General features: G+C 45.0%; 1 protein-coding gene across 3 annotated transcripts; it reads left to right on the plus strand.

The window, feature by feature from the left end:
• Nucleotides 1–1110: 1110 nt before the first annotated feature.
• Nucleotides 1111–27639, plus strand: CALML4 (calmodulin like 4). 3 transcript variants are annotated; one of them, XM_069222856.1, is made up of 6 exons: nt 1111–1238; nt 5894–5970; nt 9032–9062; nt 20072–20212; nt 26668–26856; nt 27327–27639. In XM_069222856.1, exons 2-6 carry the CDS (start codon nt 5935–5937, stop codon nt 27422–27424), a joined length of 495 nt encoding a protein of 164 aa, XP_069078957.1. In that variant the 5' UTR covers nt 1111–1238; nt 5894–5934; the 3' UTR covers nt 27425–27639. The 3 variants fall into 3 exon arrangements, with proteins under 3 accessions (XP_069078957.1, XP_069078958.1, XP_069078959.1); XM_069222857.1 differs by lacking the exon at nt 5894–5970; XM_069222858.1 differs by lacking the exon at nt 1111–1238 and having other exon boundaries at nt 5912–5984.
• Nucleotides 27640–27974: the final 335 nt, after the last annotated feature.

Below are 27974 nucleotides of genomic sequence, written 5' to 3' on the forward strand. Positions count from 1 at the left end.
AAGGGGCGACTCTTTCTGGTAGCCACGGTGCTGTAGGCAATGGAGACGCCAAGAACAGGCCGTGCCCTTCAGAAAATAGCGCCAGAGGGAAAAAAACCCTTAGGAAAAGGGGAAAAACCTCCAAACAGGAAGATTCCTGGAAAAAACAAGAACAAACAAACAGGAATCCAAAAGGAGCAAAAGTCAGGAAACACAGAATGCTGAAATCCAGAACCAAAAGGGGAGGAAATCAGGAGCGAAGACACTAACTGAGCAGAAAGTGTTGCAGCGCAAGGAAATGAAGAAAACACAGCCCTTATATACCAAAAGACAGGAAGTGACCCACAGGAAGTAAAAGGACACCATATTAGACAGGGAGAGGAACATAGAACAAAACAGAATAGAAACCATAGAGAATAGGGAACAATGAATGCTGGGAAGAGAAAGGTAACCTGGGAAGGGAAGAAGACATAAAAAAGGTACAACAAAAAGACCCCAGAAAGAAGAAAAGAAAGAGGACAAGAAGGAAGAAAGAAGAACAGGTAAGGGGGGTCAGGAGACCCCAGCAAGGCGGTGGAAAACGATAGAGCGAGGCCCCATGCAATGCCTGGGGCCTCGAAAAGTGCATGAAAGGCTGGGGGCGCGCCGCGTTTTAGAAACGCGCTGTGCGGCCCCAGCCGAACGCCCGGCTTGTGCCGAACATTCGGCTCGCGCCGCACCACGCGGCGCAACATCCTAGCATTTTTGGATTCGGATGCCACAGGCATGTTTATGGATAAGGAATGGCATTATCTGTGGCAGGTCATTAGACAATACCGTTTACAGAAACAGTTGCATAAGAACAAGATTGGTAGTTTGTTATGGCTTCTCACAATAAAATTACCAAACAAGACGTGCACGTGGCACTTTTTACAGTTTTTTTTCTCCCCCAAAACAGGATACATTTTGAAGGAATGTTTTCACGCAAAGAGCCAAGCTTGCGGTGATGGCGGCCCCTGCTGGCCGAATCACAAGGTTACCTGATGCATCGGGCCTGCCCTGGAAGGGCAGCTTGGGAAGAGCTTGAATATCACCTGATAGGTGCAGATCGCTTACCGTTACCATGGCCGCAGCATTTATCGCCGATACCGCCTCTGTCTTCACCTCGGCAAGCGCTGGACTTTGCTACCGCGTCAGACGGAAGGAAGTTACGGAGCAGGTGATAAACGAAAACAGGCCCTCAACGAGAAAGGAAGCAGGTCACACAGACTCGCAAGATGGTAAGCAGCGGTGGACTAGCTGACATCGCGTTTCGTCGGATTTGTGGGCCTTCCCGTGCCTCTGAAAGGCCGGCAAGGCATGGATGATTTCAGTCACATGTCAGGCTGGTGCGGTGGCAGTGATAAGCCGGAAGAGCTGTGGAGATGTAATTCATACATACTATATGTCAGGGTGGTGCGGTTCACCTGAAAGGTCGGTAGTGCTTGGGTGGACTTGGTGAAAGACCAGACCTCGACAGCCTAGTCTGTCTTTAATCTCGAATATTTCGACTGGTCGGTACCTCCAAAATGGATTGTTTACTGAGTCCATCTTGTTTATCAGAGTCAGATCTGCATCCCATAGGCTGATCTAGAAATCGGCCGTGTTCACCAGCGCCCGATTGAAGGCAAAGGTCCCGGAGGCAAGAATGCCAGAGGCAGGAGTAGCTGGGGCGCCGGAGCAAGGCGAGGAGGGCAGAGTTACAGTCATGCATCCTCCGACGTGGCCTTGGATGCAACGATGAACGCATTTCTACGCAGATCTGTTTCTCATACTCTACAATGAGTGGGCTTGGGGTCCGCTGTTTTTATCTAATAGTTTCTTCAACTAGGTTGTTTCAGCTTTTAGCTTGAGACTTAGTAAATCGCTTCTTGACTCTGCCCAGTCGAGTTTTCATCTCTCACGTTAATCTATTGACTGTTTGGGTGTGTCCTACCGCATCCACTCCAGTGCTTACACTGTAGGGTGACCAGACTTCCCGGATTTGCCTAGACAGTCCAGTTTTTTCAAGGACTATGCCGGCGTCCCAACACGGTTTTTAAGAGAAGGTCGGGTGAAACTGCACATTAATCACAGTGATGTGCAGGCTCACATTTCAATCGGCCCTATCAAAAACCACGGACAAAAATTCACTTGTTGAGGCTAGCCTACTGTGCTGCCTTACCTATATCAAGCCGCTCAGCAGGAGTTAAATAAAGCAAGGCCAGGCCCACAACCAGCAGCCTGACCCCCTGCTAATAACTTGGGCCCTGTTTAATGAATCTTCACACAACTCTCTAAAAAAGAAAAAAGTTCACCTATCTGAGTTTCTTCCTAGAAAGTTTCAGGGTAATCCGTCAAGCATGGGCAGAGAAAAAAGGGGATCCCAAAACGTTAAATTTCCATGCATTTTCTAAAGACATCTTTGGACATGGCTACAGCAAAAACTGATAAGCGGACTTACATCAGTTCAGAAGGAAGCTAGATCTTGGTTTGCAGATTGTGCTTTTTGTGATTTGATGTAAATCCGTTCAGCAGTTTTTAAGAAATTAGGGGTAAAAAATAATTGTATATTTGGATGGTTGGGTTCGCGAGAGACCCTTGAGAGTCCCACAAGATTGCAAATTTAAAAGTGGAGGCATGAGATTGGTCGAGAGGCCAGTGTTTCCTGTGAGCCTTTACACTCTTACAGGTGCAGGAGGCTCCCGCGAGTCTCACAAGAGTGAGCTCTCTGACTGGCTGGCTGCTTTGGTGAATTATGTATATATATTTTCACTTAAAAACCTAAGGTAACAGGGACGTTATAGTTAGTTTCTGAATTTACTCACACAAAACCATAGAAATTCAGCAGTTATAGTTTGAGTTATTTCAAGTAACTATGAAGTGCGGGCTAAGGTAACTATAACTAGCGCCCCCACTATGCACAGTTTTTCCTTCAATAATTTGACTGTTAATGTTTCATTGATATTTTTATTGACATTGTAAACATCATGAGCGCTGTAATATCTGGGGTAATTAGCAGTGCATGGCGAGGGCGCAAGTTATAATTACTTGCAATAACTCTTAACTACAACTGCTGAATTTCTATGGTTTTGTGCGAGTAAATTCAGAAGCTAACTATAATGTCCTTGTGACCTTTGTTTTTTTAAGTGAATATCTAAGGTTTTCTTATTCTATTTCTTAACTATAACGTCCCTGTAACCTTTAGTTTTTTTCAGTGAATTTCTATGTTTTAAAAAAAAATGTTTTAGTTGAACCACTGCTGCGCATGGCCTTTGTCCATGCCTGGCTGAGGTTGGCCGCAGGGCCGAGCCTGTGGCCTGGTCATGCGGCCAGCCCCCTATAACCACCCAACCCTGTACCATGCACCATGCACAGCCTTTGGGTGTGCATGGCAGGGCTTGGCTTGCAGGCAGTCTCTGCAACCAACCCCCCTAACAACCCAACCCCACGCTGCGCACCGCCTTTGGCGCTGCAAAGCAAGATTTGGCCGCTGGGCCTGTCTCTCTGGATGTGAGAATAGATGTGAGAGGGTGTTTCAGTGTGAGACTGGCTGTGAGAGTGTCTTGTCTTGGTGTGAGAATGTTTGATTGCGCTTCAATAGATTAAAGATGCATTCACCTCCATGAAGGATTTCAGAATGTTTTTGAATATAGAATCGAAGAGTAAACACACTTGCTTTGCCTTCGCCAAGCACAGGAGTTAGGATCATTTGTCCTTTCCAGAAGTGGAGTTTCAATTGGGGCGCCAGCTATGTTTATATTTGTAAGTGCTTCCTCTTTAGGTTTAATTTCTGTGAAATGAACATCCAGGCCAGAACGATCTGGCCTTTTAATAATTTTTTGGGAGGAGGTAGGAGGGGTCGCGAGGCCCGCCCTCCCCGGCCGATTTCAGCCCCAGGGACCCCATCCCCCAGGGCCAGGCCTTTTATGATTAATGCTTTTTTTGGAGGAGGGGAACGGCATGACCCCTCCAGTGACTAATTTTGGCCCTGGAGACCCCACCCCCGGGGCCCTGCAATCAATCCAGGGTGTCCCGCAGGGCACCCAGTGTGCGTTGGGGACTGCGGGGGGAGCCTCAATGTCCCAGCAGTCCCAGCCAGCTCCCCACCTCTTGCAGGAGCCGGCGCTGATTTTGCACACAGAGAGCTGCTAAACATGCAGCTCCCCATCTAGAAAAGCAATTGTTTCCCTGACTGCGGGCAGGGAAACAGAGGAAACCTCCACTTCTACCAAGCGAGAGCTGTTTGACAGCTCTCGCTTGCTAAAATTGCGTGCCCCCCCCCCACACACACACACAAACTTGTTATTTAGCCCCGGGGAGGTGGAAGTCCCCAGTACTTTTGTGGGAGGCAGTGTGGGCCTCCCCCATATAAAATAAACATTCTGCCCAGAGGAGTTTGTGGTCCCTGGGGCCCAGGAGAGCCACGTGGTCCCCCTGCTTATATTTATGTAATTGCTCCGGGAGATGGCCCTTTAAAAAAAAAAAGAATAATTCTTGGGGAAATCCGCAGATCCATATTTGCAGATTTTCCCAACATTTTAAAAAAATGGCTTTTTAACCCCCTGGACCAAGACTAGGGGCTCAGAGTGACCCTACCCTGGCCCCTTTTCTTTTTTGTCACTTTTTTTCTGGCAAAAGTCGAGAGCCAAGATGGCTGGCAACGCTTCCTTGTTGAAATGTTGACAGCCAATCAGATATCAACACGGGACCAGTTGGATCAGCAGAGTATCCGCATGCCTAGATATCTATATTTTTCCCCTTTAATATAACTAAAACTACTCAACAGATTTACACCAAATCACAAAAAGCTTGCTTTCGGGACCAAGACCTACCTTTCTGCCAAATTTGGTGTAATTCCGTCCAGCAGTTCGAGCTGTAGTTGTGTTAAAAAATTTGAAAAAGTTCATTGACATTGGATGGGAAAAAAGTGTTTTGGGACCCTCATTTTTCTAAGCCCCCACTTGACGATCACCCCAAAACCTTCAACACAGCAGCTGAACCAACTACAGTATATGTTTTGAAAATGTCGAGAAGATTCGTTAAGTGGCACCAAAGTTATTGGTAAAACAAAAAACGCTCTGTCTATGGAAAAAAAATGGTCCTAACTACAACTACCCACTGGTGACCACCAGTAGGAGATATATATATATAAGGCCCTGAGACCTCATATGTCCTAATAGGAAATTTAGTTCTATTTCTATGTCATCCTGTTTTCTTAATTCTGAAAATCTGGTCACCCTATATATTGAACTTTACAACTATAGTACTATAGTCTTCTCTATCTGCTCCTGATGACTCCCTCCGGTGTGTCTTACTCCAGTGTGCTAACCAGTGGTGGCTGGACATTTTGGAAGTGGTGGGGCTTAATATCTGCCAGTTCAACCAATTGTTTTCAAAAATTGAAATTGCCTTACTCACACTTACTTACTCTCACATTTACTCTCTTTCCATTCACTCACTCTAACTCACTTTCTCTCACCTATTCATTATCACCCATACTCACTCACAGTTACTCACATGTAAATGTACTCATACTCAATGGTTCTCATTTTCACTTACAAACACACTTCTACACACTCACAATTTCACACTCATTACGCCTGCTACACCATTTATAGCTAAACTCCTGGCTCACTTCCACTCTCTCTCACGATCTCCAACTGCTCACTCCTTCTAAAGAACTCACACTCCTTCACTCACTCCTTCATACTCATTTTCACTTACTCATACACACTCAAACTCAGATTCTCACTCACTTTAACTCATTGACACTCACAAACACACTTACATACGCTTTCCCTCAATCCCATTCACTTTCAATCACTCACAAACTCACTCTGAAATACACCCATAAGCACATACATACATGAACAGAGAAACCACATTGTTCATACTTACCTTGTTTCTGTTGCAGTTGAGCAGGAATCTGGTGTTGGACATTTGAACCAGGAAGCCATGACTCCCATCCAAGAGCCAGCCAGAGCAGCAAGGGCAGGTTTAAAAAGGTAAAAACCCATCTCATCCCCTCTCCAAGCTTCTTGATAGGACTGGAGACCTATGAGAAACTGGGACTGAGCTGGGGATCCTGCCCCTGATGCTGTGTGAGGCTTCTCATTGGATTCAGGGATGTACTGATGTGTGCCCTGACAGCCACATTTTAGCAGAGACCTGAAGCATGCACAGTATGTCTGCTAAATAGATTGTGTCTGTGTGAGGAGATGGTAATTGATCTGTACTCCTCAGACATGCGCAATCCAGACATCCACCCACAGAGAGTTGTGTTTTAACAATACTCTGTAGCTGGATCGTGCCTCTGCTCTGTCCTCCTCCTCCTGGCATCAGGAGCCTGGTGACAAGACTGAGTGGGCTGACCTGGGCACTGGCAGTGTTCATGAAAGCTGAAAGTCACATTTTTATGAATCCTGGTAAATAACGAACAGTGTTGGGACTCAGAGAGGGGAGATGCAGAATGTGGGGCCTCACAGGAGGCAGGGGGATGTACCTGGAGCCCCTGACAAGGAGCCACCACTGGTGCTAACACAGCATGCTTTAGCACATGAGAACCGGGGCTTTTGGCTTTGCCAAATACTTCTTTTAAAGTGGATTATTGAGAGAACTCACACTTCTATCACTCAGTGCACTGCTATGATGTAGCTATCTCACTAGAATTTAAGACTGCAGCTTACAAGTTTACACAAATCTCTTTGGTGTGTGCCTTAACCCATTCAGCGTTCTCACTAAGAACTTGTGACCTGCAGGTTTCAAGCAGATCTCTGCAGCAGGTATATTAACTTAGTGACATAACAGAATGATCTGCAGATTCCATATAAACCTGTGTAGAGGATGCATTAACTCACTCAGATATTTCAAATATATCTTAACCTGTAATTTACAAAGCCTGTCACGGTTATCACCAAACATTCAGAACAGGTTTGGGGTACGTTACAGGTAAAGGGGGAAGATGCAGTTTTTATCGAGGGGGACTGTTAGAAAGAGAACAAGCATTTGCAGTGCAACAGGTCTCGCATTTGCTTGAGTTAGAGCTATTGGTGTTGTAAATTCAATAACTGGATGTTTTTTGCCACATAAATAGATCAGTCCTGTCTCATAATTTGGTCTTTTCCTGCCACATAATTCCAGTGGCCCTGCATATAACTAAAGCACTTCCATTTACCTTATTCCTCTATCTGCAGCCAAAAATAAAATTGTTGCCATTTAGTATCCTAATTTAAATCAGCCATGCTAATTCCAATAGAATACCACTTTCACCAACCCACCATCAGAGTTACTGACTGGCTAACACAATTCCCCCCAAAAAAGACACAAGACAGCCACGGAGGAGTATCGAGAGAATAATGGGAGGGATTTATTATCTTGAAATCCCCACTAACCTAGATTGGGAACCCAGAGATGATGTAGACAGAAAGAGCATGTCGTGGTTAACGTTTTGGTGGTGGTCCCATTGTCGTACGACCAGCACAGGCTGAGTTTTGAGCAAAAACATTTTCTAGAAGTAATGACCTGCAAAGCATTATGGGTTGAGTTTCTCAAGTTCAGTGAATAATTTAGTATCAGCTCCTCTGCTGTCTCGATAGAGCCGCTTTGAGGATTTCGGTGTTTTTTACGTAAAGCATTTATCAATTACAAGTGTTTTTGTGAAAGCTATGGAGTGCGAAGGGGAGAGCCAAAAGAAATGACTCTGATTAGGCAACAGTGTGAATAATGTGGCCAGTGCTTTAATACAGTCGAGGAAGTTTGTGTTGTTCTGCACTGTTCACGCTGTGAGCGCCATGGCAGCCATGGAGCACGAAGGGGAGAGAAAAAACAAAAAAAATAATTTGCTCTTGCAGAAGTATGTCGGCAATCGTGCAATAATCCATGTAACAGGGTCCGTCTGCAAGCAGGTAACAAAACCGCCTTAAGGCGGGACAAACAAAGTATTTACCAATGACATCAAGGGATTGTGGAAAGGCAAGCCCACGAACAAGTGAAAGTGCTGGGCATGAGATGGGCGTGGGTAAAAGCCTACAGAATACTTGCAACAGGTTGAAAAGTGTTTGTGCACTCCACCTAAAAATGGCATTGCACCTCCCGAAAGAAGAGATGTTCTTCTTTTTCAGTTTTTGTGCTCATACAAAATTTTCACCACCCCTTATTCTACATTTCCTTGTTTAAATCTTTGCCCTGAGTACCTGTGTACACTAGAGATAGGAGTCTGCTCTTTGCATTGCATGGCTTATATGGAAGGAGGCTATCTAATTGGGTTCTTGTTCGACATGCCATCACCAATATATGATTAGGCTTTCCTGTTTTCAGTTTCTATTTGTTTCAAATTCCAGTGGGGTTCTTTCAATGTTTTCCAATCTTTTCAAAAACTGTAAAAATCGGTGGTTGGCAGGTACCACCAACCATACAACCCAATACCATCTGCAATATCACAACCACACCATAAACAACACTGCCTTTAATACCACAACCACCAATACTGCCGCCATCAATACTACATCATCATCATCATCATCATCAATAGAGCCACCACCAATACCACCAGTGACGTAACAAAGGCCCCCGCAGCCCCTGCAGTGCGGGCCTGAGCTCCAGGGGCCCCCCTCAGCACAGTACCCTGGCCTTAAGTTTTGTTACTCCCCTGAATACCACCATCACAATACCACACACACCAGTATCACTGCAAACACCAATATTACTACCTTGTATGCCAACTATATCACCACCAATACAACCAATGCTACCAATATTTTCACAATACCCATAGCACCAATAACGTAGCTATTAATACCACCAGTACCATTGCCACCACACCACAATACCAATTCTACCTGCAACAATACCACCACGCACTGGAAAAGTCAATAGGTCTGACTTTCATATATTATTGCACAGTAACATCATTTCTGCATGCCTGTGTTTGAGAGCCTTGACAATTAAACCTATATGTATTGGCTTTGCCAATGTATATTAAGTGTGTGAGCACAAGATACATGCTCCATTGGCCTCGGTCCTGACAGACTGTTATTTCTTTGTCTTCCTACAGACCAAATTCCTGTCCCAGGATGAAATCAATGGTAAGTACAGTAATAATATTTTATATAGGTCTTGCTGCTTCGTAGTGCAGCAGAAACACAGCTCCTACCATTAACCGACTCATTAGTACTCATTTTACCAACCTGAAAAATATAAATAAAAAGTTAAGCTAGCCCTAAAGAATTTTAATCATGTGAACTTTGGATTTCACATATATTTCTGCAACAGTTGCAGTACTCCCCTGGCCTATTGTTTCATATGTATCTGTTTCCGAACCTGCCCTCTCTGTGATCAAGCTCTGCGATACTACCTTGTTGATGCTTCCAGATCTACTTGTGCAAGATGGCATAAGTTGTCGTCAAAGCAACAGTACACCAAAGTATTCAGCTCCTGCTCTCGCCTTGGGACCAATAAACAGAGTTATTCTTTTGTGCCAGCGAGCTCCTTCCAAGGCATATTAGAGATGTTTTCTGTTCTAGCAGCAGCATTCTTGTAAAGGGACAATAAACAGAAGTCTTATTGCCTGGTAGCAAAGACCTGGTAAAAGGTACAACAAATTTTCTTCATCTTGGAATACACACACCGTCCGGCAATACTGATTCCACATTTAAAATATCCGGTTATTTTGTTTAATGTCACACAAGGCTTGTAAAGAATCTTTTGCTTTGTGAAGACTTTGGGAAATTTAATAATTTTTTAACTTATTTTATTTATATATTATTAGATTCTATTAGTTATGTAGCACATACCAGACACAAGACAATTTCATAGATACGGAAGTGAACAACAATTACAACAACATTTGTACAATTAGAACCTGTGGGCGAAAGAGAGTTTGTGTGTGTGTGTGTGTGTGTGTGTGTGTGTGTGTATATATATATATATATATATATATATATATATATATATATATATATATATATAGTTGCGAAGGCCATTCAAGCAAATCCATCCAATAAAAGCTTGGGACCAGAGAGAGCTCCAATGGATATATGTAGCTCTAATTTGGACCTGTACACCACCCTTTCAACCAAGGTTTTTAATGTTGCGTGTACCTCATTAGTATTTCCTGAAAGGGATGAATCTTCAATAATCATCCGTATTTAAAAAGGCTTAAAAATTGCTTACTTGTATTTTTTAATCTCCAAATATACAATCTGTAGAAATATGCTTTTATATTTGACATTTATGAACATAGCCTGCTGGTGGACAGGGCCAAACTTTAGGCCATTTTGGCAACCATGAGCGTAGAGAAGAACTTGACTGCCATTTTATCATCCTTACATGCTGGTTTACATGGAGCATTTAGGTATGTCAAGAAAGAGTGGTGCACCTATTGTTTTAGATCCTGTGAGGGTGTACCACAGGGTCGTGCAGTAGCGCCCCTTCTTTTTACAGTGTTCATCGACCACTTGAAGACTGTGGATCTGGGTGTACATGCTGACTCAACAAAAATGGAGCCAGGTAGGTACCTATACTCTTGCATGCAGAGGACAGAACACAAGCTGTCAGCCTAGCACCTTACCCTTCGGAAGCCTGCAAACTCATCTGCAGAGTTCCTCAAGGGACATCACTTAGCCACACCCTCTTCAACGCATATATGATCCATCTGGCTAATGTCATGGATGCACACAACATCAACATCCTGTCCTACTTCGATGACAAGCAACTCATACTCTCCCTTTTAGGCAAGTCCCCCAACACTAGAAACAAGTTCACTACCTGTATGACAAAAGCCACTGACTGGATGAAGCCAACTGTCTCAAGCTCAATACCGAAAAGACAGAAGAAGTGATCTTCAGCAAGAATACCGCACTATGGACCTCCAACTAGTGACCGGCCGAACTCAGATCCACACCCAGCACCCACGTAAGGAACCTCGGAAGAATCATCAACAGCAAACTGGACGAGACTGCACAAGTCAACGCTTTCACTGCATCCTGCTTCCAGACCCTGAAGATGCTGAGGAAGATCTTCAAATGGCTTCCAAGCAACACTAAAAAAAATTGTCACTTATGCCCTAGTCACCAGCAAGTTGGACTATGGAAACACCCTTAATGCTGGAATCACTACGCAACTTACTAGAAAACTCACTAGAAAACTACAGACCATCACGAACTCAGCAGCCAGACTCATCCGCAACCTCCCACACACAACTCAAATCACACCACACTTCAGGGAGCTCCAGTGGCTCCTGATACACAAACCACTTATTTCGATCTCCTCACTCATACATTCAAAGCACTACACAATTTAGGCCCCACCTACCTGAACAGTTACCTCTCCATCCACCAACCACCCAGACACCTGCCCTTTGCAGGACTCATACTTGCACACATCCCACACATATGCAGATCAGGAGGACAGCTGTTTTGCTACATTGCTTTTGTAGAGTGGAATGGCCTCCCACTGCACACCAGAGCCTCCTTCTCTCTTCTTGAATTCTACAAGAAGCTGAAGACCTAGCTTTTTAATTAACTAATCTACTTTAGGCAAGGATAAGCACACACGTCTGCTCAGCACCAGCATACCCTCATGAGTGATCATGCGCTTTATAACTACACATAACATGATGCTGTGCCTATATCTCAGATACCAAATGGTCTACAGCGCCTTGTCTCTAACTGTGTGCAATTTACCAGGTCCCTTGCTCTGTCGACTAATGTAAACAAATCCAAGGCGATAGTCATTTTTCTCATAAATAAAGGCCTATTTTTATTGACAATACTTATATAGAGAGAGTGGTCTCTTTACTTTATTTCAGTGTTGTTTTTGAATGCAAGTTTAATTGGATGCAATTGCTTAACACGCTCAGCTCCAAACACAATAAAGTGACTAGTGCGATTATGAGTTATGCACATCTCTGATCAAGGTCTATGCAGCCAAAAGCATTGCCACCATTGTATATGGTGCAGGAGTATGAGGTAATGTGGATACACTCTGCCTTTATGTAATAAATTAAAATTTTAAAAATCCTGGAAAAAGCATTAGTTCTCCCATCTGTGACTTCCAACTATATTTGCCACCAAGAACTTGGAAAACACTATGGCCCTCATTACGAACATGGCGGTTCAGACCGCTGTGCTGGCCGTGGTGGAAAATACCGCTACCGGCATGGCGGTCTGAACCGCCATATTCTGAACAAGGGAGGGCCGCCACAGGCAGCCCTCCGCCACCGCCAGTCTACCGCCGACAGGCAGCCTGATGATGGCGGATTACTTTATCCAACAGGGCCCTCTGGATAAACAACCCTTGTTCCTCCAGCCTTTCTCTGGTGGGTTCCCCCGCCATAGTAAGGTTGGTGAAAGGGGTGCTCCGGGGCCCCCGTGCAGTGCCCCTACGTGCAGTGATCTGTGCGACGGGTGATGCTGCACCCACCACACAGTGGCGTTGATGACGGCTCCATGTGGAGCCGTCGGCAATGTGCTGGCCCTGCATTCTCCTGCAGAATGTATATTATTCGGCCGGCGGGGTCTCAAGGGGGCTGGCGGTCTGTGATAAGACCGCCAGCATGAACACGGCGGGATTACCCGCCGTGTTCATAATGACCCCCACGTAACAGACAAAGGGCCTGATTTAGAGTTTAGCGAATGGGGTTACTCCGTCACAAATGTGACGTATATCCCATCAGCCATATTTCGATTCCATTATATATCTTATGGGAATCGTACCAGAACCAGTGTGATGTGGTCACACTTTATTGTTCCTGAGACTAACTGTGCAGCGGCATGGAGAGCTGCCATCAAGCGGGGCAGGTGAAGTTTCAGTTAATACTTGACATTGGTGCATTGCCCTAATCATCCCCAGAAAGCACTAGAGATCGTACTACAGATTACAACCATCCTCACTTATGAAAGGTTTAATGATCCTGAGGAGTCTGCGTGGATACTGTGTGCCTTTGATGGGAGATATTATGAGGGCAAGTAGGTTCAGATCTTTGTCCAGGAGAACACACTGAGATTTGGCACAGTCCATAAACTATTTTGAGAATATTGAGCTAGGTTGGCATTGGAATGGGGCACTGACGATGCCAGAGTCTTGAGGACATATTCAATTTTTGTATGGTTCTGTTTTAGCACTTGGCTCGACCTCCAGGACTGAATATTATTGAGTGTCTGAGCCAGAAAAGCAATTTTCTGAGAGAAAAAGACTTTCATATGCAGGTGGGTGTCATCTGCTTGGAGATGTGGGAGATTTTGAGACTATGCTAAGAGCATTTATTCTGTTTATAGATTGGAAGAGAATGAGGAATGGGAGAGATCCTCGTGGAAGGAGAGTTGGACATGTTTAGTTCTGAGCTATTGTTTAGATTGGAGGAGAACCACTTAAGAACAGTCCTGCTCAACCCAATTTGCTCTTTCAGGCTTTACAGAGGAGAAAAGTGGTTGACTGTGGTAACCCTGACCGCTGACAGGTCAAGGAGAAGTAAAATGCAGGAGTCATTTCTATCAAAGAGGTTTAGTAATCCATTCACTCGTTGAAAGAATGAAGTCTCCGTGCTGCAGCTCGATAGAAAACCTGACAAGAAACTGTTGTCTAGAAATGGCTTACATGTTACACAACAGGTGAATATTACAATATAGTGAATTACACAAGAAAAAGAAACAAGTACTTGACTACATATTTTACATGGCATAAGGACTGGGGTAATTAAAAACGCAGTCCAACTATGACAACAGCCAACAGCGTTTCAAGTCCTGTGTGCAGTCATCATCAAGACGGGGTCAGAAGATGCTATACCGTCCAAAAAGGGTAAAGGGGTTAAAACGGGAAGCTTCAAATGGTGTTCATTTGCTGCTAAATTTCGAGTTAAATATCAAAATGAAAAGGCGAGTTGATATGGTCAGGACTCCTTAAGTACGTGGGAACTGCTAGAATGAGCAGGAGAATATAACTTTTCTCTTTTGCATTAGTCTACCAAAATTGCCTTCAGTGCAATCTAAGAAATATATTAGCCGATGGTTAGCTGTGTTTTTTTTTTTTGAATGGCTAATATAACCATAGTATTATTGCAGTACATCCAGAAATCAGTTATGTGCCAGTTTGCAAGAAATCATAACTGTCAATGACTCTAGGACCCAAATAACTAGACTAGACAATAGGTCATCATGTATGAACTCCAGACCACAGGTTCCTAAGCTTGGTCCAAACTAAAGGTTCCATATCTCACAGAGGAGCATAATTATCGAAGTCTTTTATGGCCCGTGCCCTCACATATCCGCATTTTTGTTATATAATGCTAAGAAATTGATAATACTCTTGTTTTTGGATATTCCTGTTGGCAAGCCAGGAATCTTATTCATTTTTATTGCCTTCTTATTGTTTCACAATATTTGGATAAAGTTGCATCTAGCTGATTTTCTTTTCTGTCTATGCTGGAGGAAATTATTTCCCTTTTACCCTCCAACTGCAGCTAAACTGTAATCAAGATAACTATTTCTGCGAGGTTGAACTATGGCAATGCCCTCTTCCTAGTCTTCCTACCTATGGCCTGCGCAGACTTCAGGTAGTGCAGAATTTCACTGTCTGACTGTTACTTGTGCTCCCAACTGGGGCTTCTATTCATGGCCATTCCTCCTCTTTACACTCGTTCCCTGTGGTCAAGCACACTCTTTTGCCTTGCCTATTGTGGCGTTTAATCACAAAGGACCTTTAGTTTTCCAGAATAAATTGAATCATCATGTGTCAGTTGGTCCACTCTGTTTATCTAATGCTTGTCTACTAACAGCGTCTACTAGTTGGAGATTCCGCCTTGGAGGCTGCTCTTTCTCTTTAACTTAAGGAGAAACATTTGAGAAGCCTTCTGCTGATTCTTCATTCAGATCCTAATCTCACTTGCTTCAGGAAGAATCTCAAAACATGGGCCTTTCCGAGCTAATCATTAGTCTTGTGCCCCGTTTTGTTCACCAGCCTAAAACCAGGATGCTTGTTTTCGAATAGCTGGGTGCTTTACAAGCCTCTTTCCTTCATTTCTTTACCACAAGGTCTACGTGATAATTAACATATTCTCAGGGAGTATTGAAACCCAACACAGGCCAAAAACATCCCATACAGTTTATATTTTGTCATGCTGTGTGTTTAAAAAAAAACAAAAACATTTATTTGGCTTTTTATAGCAGTACACAAACCAGCTTATTCACGAGTTAATTAACCTGCATCATCAACCTTTTGCACACCCCCATATTAAAAACACCCAATCCCACCCTTCTTTAATAATATCATATCTAAATATGAATAGTCCCACCATGAACTCCAGATTTTAGCATTCTTGTTAAAGCCACATGCATGATAAACCTCCATCTCCATAACAGCACAGTAGTCCAATGCTTTCGTCCATGCTAAATACCAAGGGTTTGAGCCACTCTCCGGTTCTTCACAATGTTTCCCTTTGTAACACGATACCTTGGGCCCGCTAATTTTTTTCATGCTGAGAGTCATTCCAGTCTTTTACGTACCTTGAGGCTATCTTGACAGGTCTTCCCAAGACCCTGGATAGTTTATCCCCAACTTTCTGCCAGAATCATGTTACACCTGGCCAGGACTGAATCATGTGAAACCAACCTCCACCGCGCTTTCCACAGCGTACACGGGAAGGTTTCTCAGTAATTCACATTTCCAGAGCCTGCTAGGGGGGATAGTAAATTCTGTGTACGAATTGGAGTTGTATGAGGCAAATGTGTGGAGGTACTGTAAGCCCACGAAGAGCTAGCCTAACTGCAAACTATTCTTCCTCCTCCAAGAGCCATATATCTTTCTCCCAGGCCGAATGCAAGGAATTAAATCTGTCTGGTGCATTTATAGAAAGGGAATGCTAAATGAGAGATACCGGCCCATATTTATACTTTTTGACGCAAAACTGCGCCAACGCAGTTTTGCGTAAAAAAAATTAGCGCCGGCTAACGCCATTCTGAAGCGCCATGCGGGCGCCGTATTTATTGAATGACGTTAGCCGGCGTTAGCCGCCGGCGCTGTCTGGTGTGCGTTAAAAAAAACGACGTACACCAGGCAGCGCCGGCGTAGGGGGAAAATGGCGTATGGGCGTCCAGAAATGGTGCAAGTCAGGCTGAGGCAAAAAATTCGCCACAACCCGATTTGCGCAATTTTTTTACGACGCCCATCCCCCATTGAAATGACTCCTGTCTTAGCAAAGACAGGAGTCATGCCCCCTTGCCCAATGGCCATGCCCAGGGGACCTCTGTCCCCTGGGCATGGTCATTGGGCATAGTGGCATGTAGGGGGGCACAAATCAGGCCCCCCTATGCCACAAAAAAAAAATACTTACCTGGACTTACCTTAATGTCCCTGGGGTGGGTCCCTCCATCCTTGGGTGTCCTCCTGGGGTGGGCAAGGGTGGCAGGGGGTGTCCCTGGGGGCTTGGGAGGGCACCTCTGGGCTCATTCTGAGCCCACAGGTCCCTTAACGCCTGCCCTGACCCAGGCGCTAAAATCCAGCGCAAATGCGGGTTTTTTTTAGACCCGCCCACTCCCGGGCGTCATTTTTGCCCGGGAGTATAAATACGACGCATATGCATCGCAGTCATTTTTTAAGACGGGAACGCCTACCTTGCATATCATTAACGCAAGGAAGGTGTTCACGCAAAAAAATGATGCTAACTCCATGAACTTTGGCGCTAGACGCGTCTAACTGCAAAGTATAAATATGGAGTTAGTTTTGCGTTGAAATTGCGTCAAAAAAACGACGCAATTTCGGCGCAAACGGAGTATAAATATGCCCCACCATGTCTACCCACCGTCTCCAAAGTAATCTTTGTCTCCAGCAGGTTAAACTCTTGAACAGAGGACCGTTTCACAATGTACTGGTCTAAAGCACGTCTGAATTGTAGGTACTTGAAAAACTGTTATCAATGTAGTTCTAATTATTCTATGTCTCAAATGATTTCAAGTGTCCACACCCCAGACATCGACCACCCAAACAATCCTATTGCCTAAACCCATCTAGCTTCCTCACTTGATGTAAGAGTGTGCCTGCCATAATGGAGCCAACTCAGTGATCTTGTCCTGCCAGCCAGCCCACCTCATTGCTTTAGACCAACAATTCGGAACAGCTATGGTGGAGCCTGTTCAACAGGTCTTCTCTCTCAAACAACTGGCGCTCCACTCGAATTGATGGGTTGTCCCTCCCACTACCAAACAATCAATTATTTATAATGGAAAGCTGCAAAGCCCAATAATGCAGCGTAATGTTTGCCATACCAAGTCCTCCCTCGAATGTAGACTGAATGCACTTTTCCAGCGAGATCCTGGAAGTCTTGCTTCCCACATAAATTTCCTGGACATGCTTCTTATTGTACTAAAAACACTATAAAGAAACTTCTCAGTGGGAGCTCTGCACTGTATAAAGCAACCTCAGTAGGTCTCCTCTTTAAATAGGACAATACGCCCATTGTATTCCCAACTTGGCATGAAGCCATTTTGTTCTCTTCATTCTAATGTTATGATAATATTTGGCAATATTTTGGCCAAGACTTTTTGCCAGCACTTTGATTTTTGAGTTAAGAAAGGACATGGGTTGATAAGAGTTATTCGTTAGGGGATTGACACAGTTTGATGATAACTGAAATTATAGACACTTTAGGACCTGGAGAGAAATGAGCCACTTGGACTGTCTAACTAAAGAGTGTTATTACATATGGTGCTAGCAAGGAGGCCTGCATATTGCAAAATTCTGTCGGGAGACAATTAGGACCTCGAGTTTTCCCCGTTTGCAGGCTTTTAGTATGTCATTTTCATTTAGTCATGTTGCTAGTGAATTAGTCACAGATAGTATTGACACCAGCAACTCAAGCGCTAGTTGTGGGTGCTAGTTGTGCTGATAGGTAAGGTGTTCCTAGGGTATTTTCAACATTTGTCACATGGGTCCGTGATGTGTTTGTCCCGTAAATCTCTACCTGAATCTAAAAAATGAAAGCAATCACGTCCACACCAACTTCCCCTCCCTATTTATCCACCCCAGACGTTAATGTTGCTCATAATAATAATTGAAATGAGAACACACCACCCAACCCCCGAGAATTAAGTCTTCAAAAATAAACGGTGGAGCATGGCAAGTTGGAAGCTAAGACTTCTTCTACCCTCTCTTCCCCCCCCAAAAAAAAATATATAACTTGAATTCATGATTAGATAAGTTTCACTGCATCACTCTCCCACAAAGGTGACGGGGAATACGTACCTGCAGATTTCTTAACTAAGTTTAAGATTTAAGTTCATTCTGTTTTGCTGGAAAACAGCAATATATATATATATATATTTCAATTGCATTACCCTTACCTACTGTTTAACCTCGCTAAAGGAGAGCTTCTGTGTCTGCATGAGGGAGCATGATCCTGTGGTACTCCAGCATCAGATGCCCAGAATTCCATGTTAACCTTACGAACTGTGTCCCTGTCTGAGTAGTTGAGAAGGGTCTTGATTATTGGGCATGGAATCCAGTGTTCAATTACCCCTTTAAATGACAGAGCAATTGGTTAAGTCTTGCTGAGAAATCCAAAGTCTGAAATACTCTGTAAAATACTGAATGGGATTGAGGCCCTCGGCCCTCCCCCGGGACACACACCACCCTGCGATTGCTCCTTCTTGTTCTACTCGATGCGTCTTCCAGTTGCTTGGTCATTGTCAGAAGGCAGGTTGCAGAGTCCTTCGGTGTCTGAGTGGTGTCCCCTGATACCGAGACACACCCTTCCACGTCGGTGACTGTCAACTGCATTCTGCAAAACATTGCTGGATTAAGAACATATCATAGCAGGCCTAATTTACTCTGCCCTCCAGTATGGTACGTTTCCTCGATGGCTTGCAGAATGCTTTCCATTGTCTGCCCTGTCACCAGCCTACATTTCCCTGGAGCTCCAAGGATCCACCTGGGGAACCACTGGTGTACCTCTCCATTTTTCTCTGCAATGTAGACATGTGTCTCTTATCTTTATACAACGCTGTAAGGGTCATCCCTGGCAGAGGGGTTGCGGGAGGGCTGAGGACTCAACAGTTGCAAGACACAGTCCTGACATGCCCCCCCAACGGGTTTGCTAAAGTCCAGTTCCCCCTTATCCCTCAACACCTTCAAAGGATCTCAGAGCCCGCATAAACCTTCTCTTAACAGTTAAGTATTGTGCCAACTCAGTTGGACCCCTGTTTCTTCAGCCATGCTGGCCCGTATGCCTCACGGAGATTGAAGGAAGTCTACACCCTCAAGTTGTCCGTGCATCGCTCAGGACGTCAAGGTGCACTTCCCTACCTCACCACTTGCCTTGATCGTCTGTCTCACCATGAACTACCAGCAATAAGTCCTGGTGCAAAGTCCAGAGGGCCCCCTGCAATTCACAAGCTTATTTGGATGATAGGGTGATAATTAAGAGCAATATTGTGAGCTTCAGGCAACCTTCTGTCTCAGTGTTGCTGAAGCAGAAGTTAAATCTGCTATGCCCCAGAAGTCATCCTCCTCTCCATCAGGCCAAAAGTGCCTCCATTGCCTGCCCTGCAATTCCACCACCGAGATGGCCACTGCTGCCCCTGTTGCCCACTTGCCTCATTTAGACTGAGAAGTGGTTGGCCTCTTTGCCGTCACAGCAATGTGTTCAGGGGGTTATCTCATCCCCCCAGGAGCAGCACCATTCTCCGACCGGGGGCCACCTACAGCCCTGCTTTACAGGAGAAGAACCAGCCAGATGTTCATTGTGTCAGTTCTACTGACCACCTCAGCAGTGGAGACTGCACACAACTACACTGCCCTTTCCACAGGAGACAGAGGAGGGTGGAACAGGGAATTCAACTCCTGTGCAGCAACAGATGGTGGTGGACAATGAGGGGGCTGCACCCGAACCTCACTGAGTCACATCTTCTATCTTGGCGTGCTGGCCATACCTCCCTTGTCATATTGTGTTGTTACTTTTGTTTTGTTTCCTTTTGTTTATATAGAGGGCTAACAAGTACTGCTGCTAACTTCATTCGGTTGAGATAAAACTATAGCACTTACAAAGGTAGCCATCAGGATTCTCCAGTGCTCTTAACCTTTTGTCTCTTTGCCCACCCGACTGCAGAGTTCAAGGAATGCTTCTCTCTCTACGATAAGAGCCAGAAGGGGAAGATAAAAAGCAGCGACTTGATCACTGTGATGCGATGCCTGGGTGTATGCCCCACACAGGCTGAGGTCAACAGACACCTGCAGGTGCATAAGATTGGTGAGTAAAAAGAAACAGAATCTTACATTACGTACAGAACAGCATGCTGTCTCCTGCTTCTTTACATCGAATTCTTCATTTGCCAAATCTTCCAATTAAAAATATCCATTACAGTACCCTAATTCAAGGTTAGGAAGAGCACCAAAGTGAGGGGGAGACATGTTAGCAAGAGTGTCCTATACGTTTGTCTAACTACATGGGACATGTTGGATACATTATGAGAGAAAATAATGGCGAATTAGCTGCCACACGACAAGACCATACAGTTTCCATAACGTCAGCCAGCAGGACTAAGTGTCAGAAGAACACCTCCACTACATGTGAGCTACTGGTACAAGCCCCTCCACTGGACCTTTACAGGTCAATGCTTTGGTATTCCAATCTTACTCTGTACATAACAGGTCCTGGGGACCACAGATTAATTCCATCAAAGTGGACGATCACTTTAGCCCTCATCTTGAGGAGCAATATGCGACCTAGAGAAGCGATAAGAGACAATTGCTCCTTCATTCACATAAGTTAATAGACATACGTCATCCTTCTGATCCCTCATCCATCTGCAGACACACTTTATTTTTTGTATAATAGTATAATTTATCATGGGCCACTTTACTGCACCGAGAAATCGTGCCTGGCTGAGTGGTGATAAGATCCAGCCTTTACATTAGCTTTATGCAACCTGATTTTTCTTGATGAATTAAAGTCAAGAAACGTATGTGGGTAGCCAATTTTACAGGATAGTGGTCTTCAGCTTATGAGGGGGCCCTATCGTGATAAGGCCTGATCCCAGTCGCTCCAAGCTCCCAATCTGATGGTAGGCCTGATGCAAATTATTGCATGAAGATTATGTTTTTGTTTTATAATTCTTTTGAAGGTCGAGAGGCTTGGAGTGTATTCAATGATGGGTCAAGGAAATTACACAAGGAATGAATTGCCAGTAATTTGTTGCCCTTGCAACTTTGTTTGTCTGAACTTGGTTGATGTATGACCTCGGAATGGTTCAATCCATGTTCTCTGAACTGTTTGTCGTGGGTCTCAAGGGACTGCCAGTGCATTAGACCTTTTTCCCCACCCTCCAATGTGCTTTGTACATGGTGCACAACATCTGAATCTGATCCAGTTTTCACTTTGAAGCTTGTAGAGTGAAATCAACGCTGGTGTTATGTTATGAAATGTCTTTTGTCCCTCCAAAGTTGAGCTGCCACATTCGCAAATGTGCAATTTTTTTGCCGTTCTTTTTTGGCAGTTTTATGTACCATATGTTACAGTAACGCAGTAACCAATGCTCTGTTAAGTTCTGTATTGTAATCGAGGAAGCATATTGATTTTGAAGATAGCCATTTTGGTGAAGGTATTTACTTTGATGGTGAAACAGGGCTCAGGCACAAGAATTACAGCTCCATCCCTCTACTGCCTTTCCCAGACAAAGTCATCGAAAAGGCCATCAATGCTCAGCTCCGTAAGCACATCGAGAACAACAACATCCAGGACACCTCCAAATTAGGCTTCAGGAGCAATCACAGCATGGAGGCTGCCCTCTTCGCTGCCACAGATGACATCCGCTCGCTTCTCGACTGCAGCCATACAGCAGCCCTCATCCTACTGGACCTATTGGCCGCCTTCAACACGGTCTCACACCTCACCCTCTGCTCCAGGCTCCACGCAGCGGACATCCGCGAAAAGGTCCTACAATGGATTCACTCCTTATTGTCTGGCCGAACACAGAGTCAGACTCCGGCCTTACCTGTCAGAACCTTCGGAGATCGGCTGCGGAGTCCCCACAGGGCTCCTCCCTTCAACATCTCCATGGTCCCGCTCACATCCATCGTCAGGGACCACGGACTGAACATCGTCTTCTACGCCGATGATACCCAGCTAACCAACTCACTGAATGAAAACCCCACTGCTGCCAAGAAGAATTTCGACAACGGGATGGAAGCCGTCGCCACCTGGAGGAAGGACAGCTGCCTTAAGCTCAAATCCGACAAGACCAAGATCTTTATCCTGGGATGACTCCTTGTGCCCATCAATCATCAGCATCCCACCCCAACAAACCACACACGCAACCTTGGTGTCATCCTGGACTCATCGCTCACCATGACTCACCAAGTCAACTCAGTCACATCCCCCTGCTTCTACACACTCCAACTTCTCTAGAAGATCTACAAATGGATCCCAAAGGACTGCCACAAAATCGTAACCAATGCCCTGGTTACCAGAAGACTCATCTATGGCAACACCCTGTACACTGGTACCACCCAAAAGAACCTCAAACAATTACAGCACATCCAAAATGCCTCTGCCAGACTCATCCTGGACATTCCCTGCCACAAACATATCTCCAATCACCTAAGGGAACTCCACTGGCTCACTATTGAGAAGAGAATCAACTTCAAGCTCCTTGTCCACGCTTACAAGGCCCTCCATGACCTGCCTACCTCAACCACCACATCACCTTCTATTCCTCCACCAGACCTCTCCGCTGAACAAGCACTAGCCACCGTACCCCGCAAACGGAAGACCTCAGCTGGTGAGAGATCCTTAGCCTACCTCACAGCAAAGAGCTGGAATACCCTGCACCTCACACAGTCACCATTGCTACCCCAATTCAGGAAGGATCTTAAAACCTGGCCCTTTGACTGAAGCTCAGAGGACAAACCCCCTTAGCACTTTGAGATCCTTATGGGTGAGTATTTGCACTGCACAAACTCTGATTGGTAGATTGATTGATTGAGATTTCTGTTTCTGATGGAAGCCAGGCAGTTCCCAGTGAGAAGAGCCACACAAACCTGAGGGTGATTTAATCTTAATTGGACTATGATAAAATATCTCTGGTTTAGAACAGCTTAAGTACAGAAAGTTGTCACATGTGCCAGTAAGAGATGAATCCAACAGTGGAGACATCTGCTTCAGCCATCATCTTAATAACAATACATCACTTGCAGAAGACTCTCTCCTTAGCCTTCACAAATATAGACACATCATTCTTAAGAGAATATCACTCCTGCCCTCACCTGAAGGTCAGTGCATCACCTAGGGAAATCAGTCACTCCAGCTTCCATGTACACGAAGAAACAATGCTGTTAATTATAATATTGACCATGTGTATAGCGCACTGCAAACTAACAGGGGCATGTTTAACAACTGTCACTGTCCAACCCGGGAATAATTGTTTTATTGATCTTCGAAGGAAGGAAATAAAGGGTCAGATGTACGTAGATGCAATTTTGCAATTCTTAAATAGCGGCTTTATAGAAATCGCTATTTAGGAAATGTAAAATGCTATGTATTAAGATACCAATTTAGGAAATCGCAATTAAGAAATCCCATGCCATTTGTGACAATAAGACGGTTTTGCATTTCCCAAATAGCGATTTCCTACTAGGAAATCACTATTTGTGAAATGCAATACCAAGGACGGCTATGGGCAGAAGGCCCTCCGAAATGAACCCCAATAATAGTGGTGGACTTGTAGAGCACACATGCCCATTTAAAAAAAGAATTCACATGGTTACCATTGACTCGAAGTCGATGGTAATTGCATTTCCTAAATGCACAATTCACATTTAGGAAATGCTTTGTACATCTGAATAGGAATCACAAATAGGTAATCCCTATTTGCGATTTCCTATTCACACAATCGCAAATTGTGAGTTCAAGGAGCATGTAAAATACATTAATTTTGTGCATTGGGGATGCCAATTTTGCACCCAAGAACGTTCAGGCCATCATGCTACGAGTCATGAATTGCAGTTTTTGGAATGACTAGAGGGGCATCCTGCCAACAATAAATATTCACTTTAAATTTAGGCACCAGAACATGAACTGGGATACATCCCCGCCCCCTAATCCTCAACTGCTTTCTGATTTTTTTTGGGCTAATTGGATCTCATTCACACTTGAACACTTACTTAGTAATACACCAGGAAAGGCTTGGAAAAGGACAACGAATCCAACATTGGTTGCCTTCTGTCCTTCAAGCAAAAAAACCTTAGTTCTTGACAAGCTGAACGCCATTGAATGCAAATCCTATTTAGAAAGTGCTTATGAAGCATATAAACTGCACATCCAAATGTTTTTAAAAAATGTACTAGCTCAAGATAAATTAGTCCACTTGTGGTCCAAGATTCCATGAAGTGTTCTCTACCATGAACAACTTTGTGACTCTGAAGGTAAAAACTTTGAGATAAGCCCTGCCGGTCTCTCAATGATAATATTGTTGTATAGCATTGACTGGGAATTTTTCCAAAAAATTATGGGGGTCATTCCGACCCCGGTGGGCGGCGGGTGCCGCCCGCCGGGCGGAGACCGCCAAAAGACCGCACCGCGGTCAAATGATCGCGGCGGTCATTCTGACTTTCCTGCTGGGCCGGCGGGCGATCTCCAAAAGATCGCCCGCCGGCCCAGCGGGAAATCCCCTGCAAAGAGGAAGCCGGCTCCGAATGGAGCCGGCGGAATTGCAGGGGTGCGACGGGTGCAGTGGCATTCGTCGCGATTTTCAGTGTCTGCTTTGCAGACACTGAAAATCTTTGTGCGCCCCTGTTAGGGGGCCCAACGACACCCGTTCCCGCCATCCTGTTCCTGGCACAGGATGGCGGGAAGGGGGTCGGAATCCCCATGGCGGCACTGCAAGCAGCGCCGCCATGGAGGATTCCCTGGGCCAGGGGAAAACCGGCGGGAAACCGCTGGTTCCCCTTTTCTGACCGCGGCTTTACCGCCGCGGTCAGAATGGCCCAGGAAGCACCGCCAGCCTGTTGGCGGTGCTTCCGCGGTCGTTGGCCCTGGCGGTCGGTGACCGCCAGGGTCAGAATGACCCCCTATGTCTCTATGAGGCACTCATGGTATTCTCATCTTTTCGTGTGAAGTTCCTTGAATTGTGAGCGCGGCTACTTTGTAGAGCGATGTTTACACAAACAGGTATATGCTAAATGAGCCAGATCTTTCTGTCCACTCACTTCCAAATGATGAGTTTTACAGTTTCCGGTACTGAACCCCCCTGTAACCCAGGTTTGGGAAGTTAACTACCACAGTGGGTACACCCTTGTAAGCTTGGATTAAATTTCTTTCTAGCAACAATTTGGTTCCAGATACTGAGGGGCATATTTATACTCTGTTTGCGCCGAATGTGCGTCAACATTTTTGACGCACAATCGGCGCAAACCCTGCCCCATATTTATACTTTGACGTCCGACCCCGCGGGCGTCAAAATTCCACCATGTGCGTCATTTTTTGGAAGGGGGAACCAGCCTTGCGTTAATTATATGCAAGGTAGGCGTTCCCTTCCAAAAAATGACTTTAAGGCCTGTGCCCCTTATTTATACTCTGGCGTCATTTTGACGCACAGGAGGGGGTGGGCCTTAAAAACATCGCACAGCCTGATGTGTGCTGTTTTTTAACGCCTCGGTCAGGGCAGGCGTCAGGGGACCTGTGGGCTCGGAAGGAGCCCAGTGGTGCCCTCCCCTGCCCCCAGGGACACCCCCTGCCACCCCAGGAGGACACCCAAGGATGGAGGGACCCATCCCAGGGAAGTAAAGGTAAGTTCGGGTAAGTATTTTTTTCCGATTTTTTTTGTGGCATAGGGGGGCCTGATTTGGGCCCCCCTACATGCCACTATGCCCAGGGGACATAAGTCCCCTGGGCATGGCCATTGGGCAAGGGGGCATGACTCCTGTCTTTGCTAAGACAGGAGTCATGTCAATGGAGGTTGGGCGTCCCAAAAAATGGCGCAAATCCGGTTTGAGGCCTGAATTTTGCCTCAGACCTGACTTGCACCATTTTTTGACGCACAACCCCCATTTTCCCATACGCCGGCGCTGCCTGGTGTGAGTCATTTTTTTTGACGCACACCAGTCCGCAGCGCCGGCTAACGTCATTCCATTAATAAGGCGCCCGCATGGTGCGTTGGAATGGCGTTAGCCGGCGGTACAATTTTTTACGCACAACTGCGTTGGCGCAGTTGTGCGTCAAAAAGTATAAATATGGGCCTGAGTGCTGATCGAAATGCATTTTAATTATTGGTTTGATCCGTTATAAATAATTAGCTTATCCAGGTAGGTGTTTAGGTGCGTACATGGGTAACTTATGAGTCTTTTGATGTTTGTGAGATTAGAGACATATTTATATAAAGACCTGGAGTGTGCTTCACTTCAGGGTTTGGTGCATGGATATATTTTTATCCTAGATAAAAGGTTTTCTCAAGCAATGAAGTCCGGCTTTAGAAAGTTGATCAAGCAGCTAGAGGGCTCTTGTTACAAAAATACAAAATGGAGCTATGCCTTCAATTTATACTAACCATTCAACTGTTTATGCTTTATAAAAACACCAACGTTTTATCTATAATATGTAATTATACTAGGTAACTATGCTAAGAGACAATATTACTACATGCTGTGAGGGTGCTAATGAAGGAAGGTGAAGTCTTCTTTCAATAACAGCCCGTTTGACTTCTATTCCAGAGAAGAATGGAGAGGTAGAGTTCTCCACATTCCTGACCATGATGTACAGACAGAAGCAGCAGGAAGACCCTCTCAATGAGATCCTGGTTGCCCTGCTGATGACTGACCACCAGAAGAAGGGGTCCATCCCAGCGTCTGAGCTCCGGGCCAAGCTCACACAGATGGGAGAAAAGCTTACCCCACAGGAAGGTAAGACGTAGCCACAAGGGGGACTTCCACAGGTGACAATTCTGTAGAGCTAAGACAATGGGCCAGGTTAAGACTGGGCTACTGCTTGGGGCCATTAACTTCGGTCAAGGCTCTCCCACTGCGGGCAGTGCTTTTTCCGCACAGCCATATCAGGCCGGCTCTGACTTCATGCAATGCTTGTGCGTGAGGCACTTAACCCTTTAAAGTTAGTGCTGAATTCAGTACTTCTACCTAGAGGCTATTGTCACCTGCTCTAACAGAATGCACCAGCTGAACAGGAACATCATGATTTTCTCCTATGGCAGTTTCCTTGAATGAAAATTATAATATAATATTCATAATGTACAGAAAAATATATACAAAGAACACATTTGAATGACTATTGCACATTCTAATGTTCCGCTATAGAATTCAACACCGCCACAGAGCATTCCTCATTATTAGTATCAATCAATATCTTTTCTTTTCAGTGGATGACCTTTTGAAAGAAGCCAGCGTGGGAGCAGACGGCAGTGTGAAATATGAGGACTTCGTCCGGAGAATCACCAGCCCCCCACCAGACTATTAAACCCAATCTCCGAAGGACAGTAGCCGATACTCGCTTGCAATAAAACCTTACAGTCTACAGGCCATGGGGGCCCACCACTAAATCTCCATTTTGGCTGCACGTTCGATAAAGTAAAGCATCATCTGTCTTTATCAAGGGACACAGAATGCCTCTCTTGTGTATGTCCTCCATATAAACTACATTTAGAACATTAATAAAAAAAAGTGTGTCCTCAATGAACGCTTACGTTTAAGAGTATACCTAATGTGTAAATTCACGTAGAAAATAGAGACTGTTATAATTCCAGTTCTCCCCACGGGATTACATCAATAAATGAAGCATTCTTGTAACACTACCAATCCTCCGTGTGAGAAAAGGTGGCTTCGCAGTAGTGTGGGAAATAGCGGAGCATAGATGAGTTGTAGTGCCACAAATGCAACCACTTGTCAGCTTCCAGTGCTAGGCACATTCTCTCGGTCACTTCTGACAATCCATGGATGTCACGGTGGTGTTTACGTTTTTTTGATCCACACAAGCTAGCATCTCACTTACAACACGACTTTCACTCGCA

This window comes from Pleurodeles waltl, chromosome 3_1 (assembly GCF_031143425.1).
Source record: "Pleurodeles waltl isolate 20211129_DDA chromosome 3_1, aPleWal1.hap1.20221129, whole genome shotgun sequence".
Classification (NCBI taxonomy): domain Eukaryota; kingdom Metazoa; phylum Chordata; class Amphibia; order Caudata; family Salamandridae; genus Pleurodeles; species Pleurodeles waltl.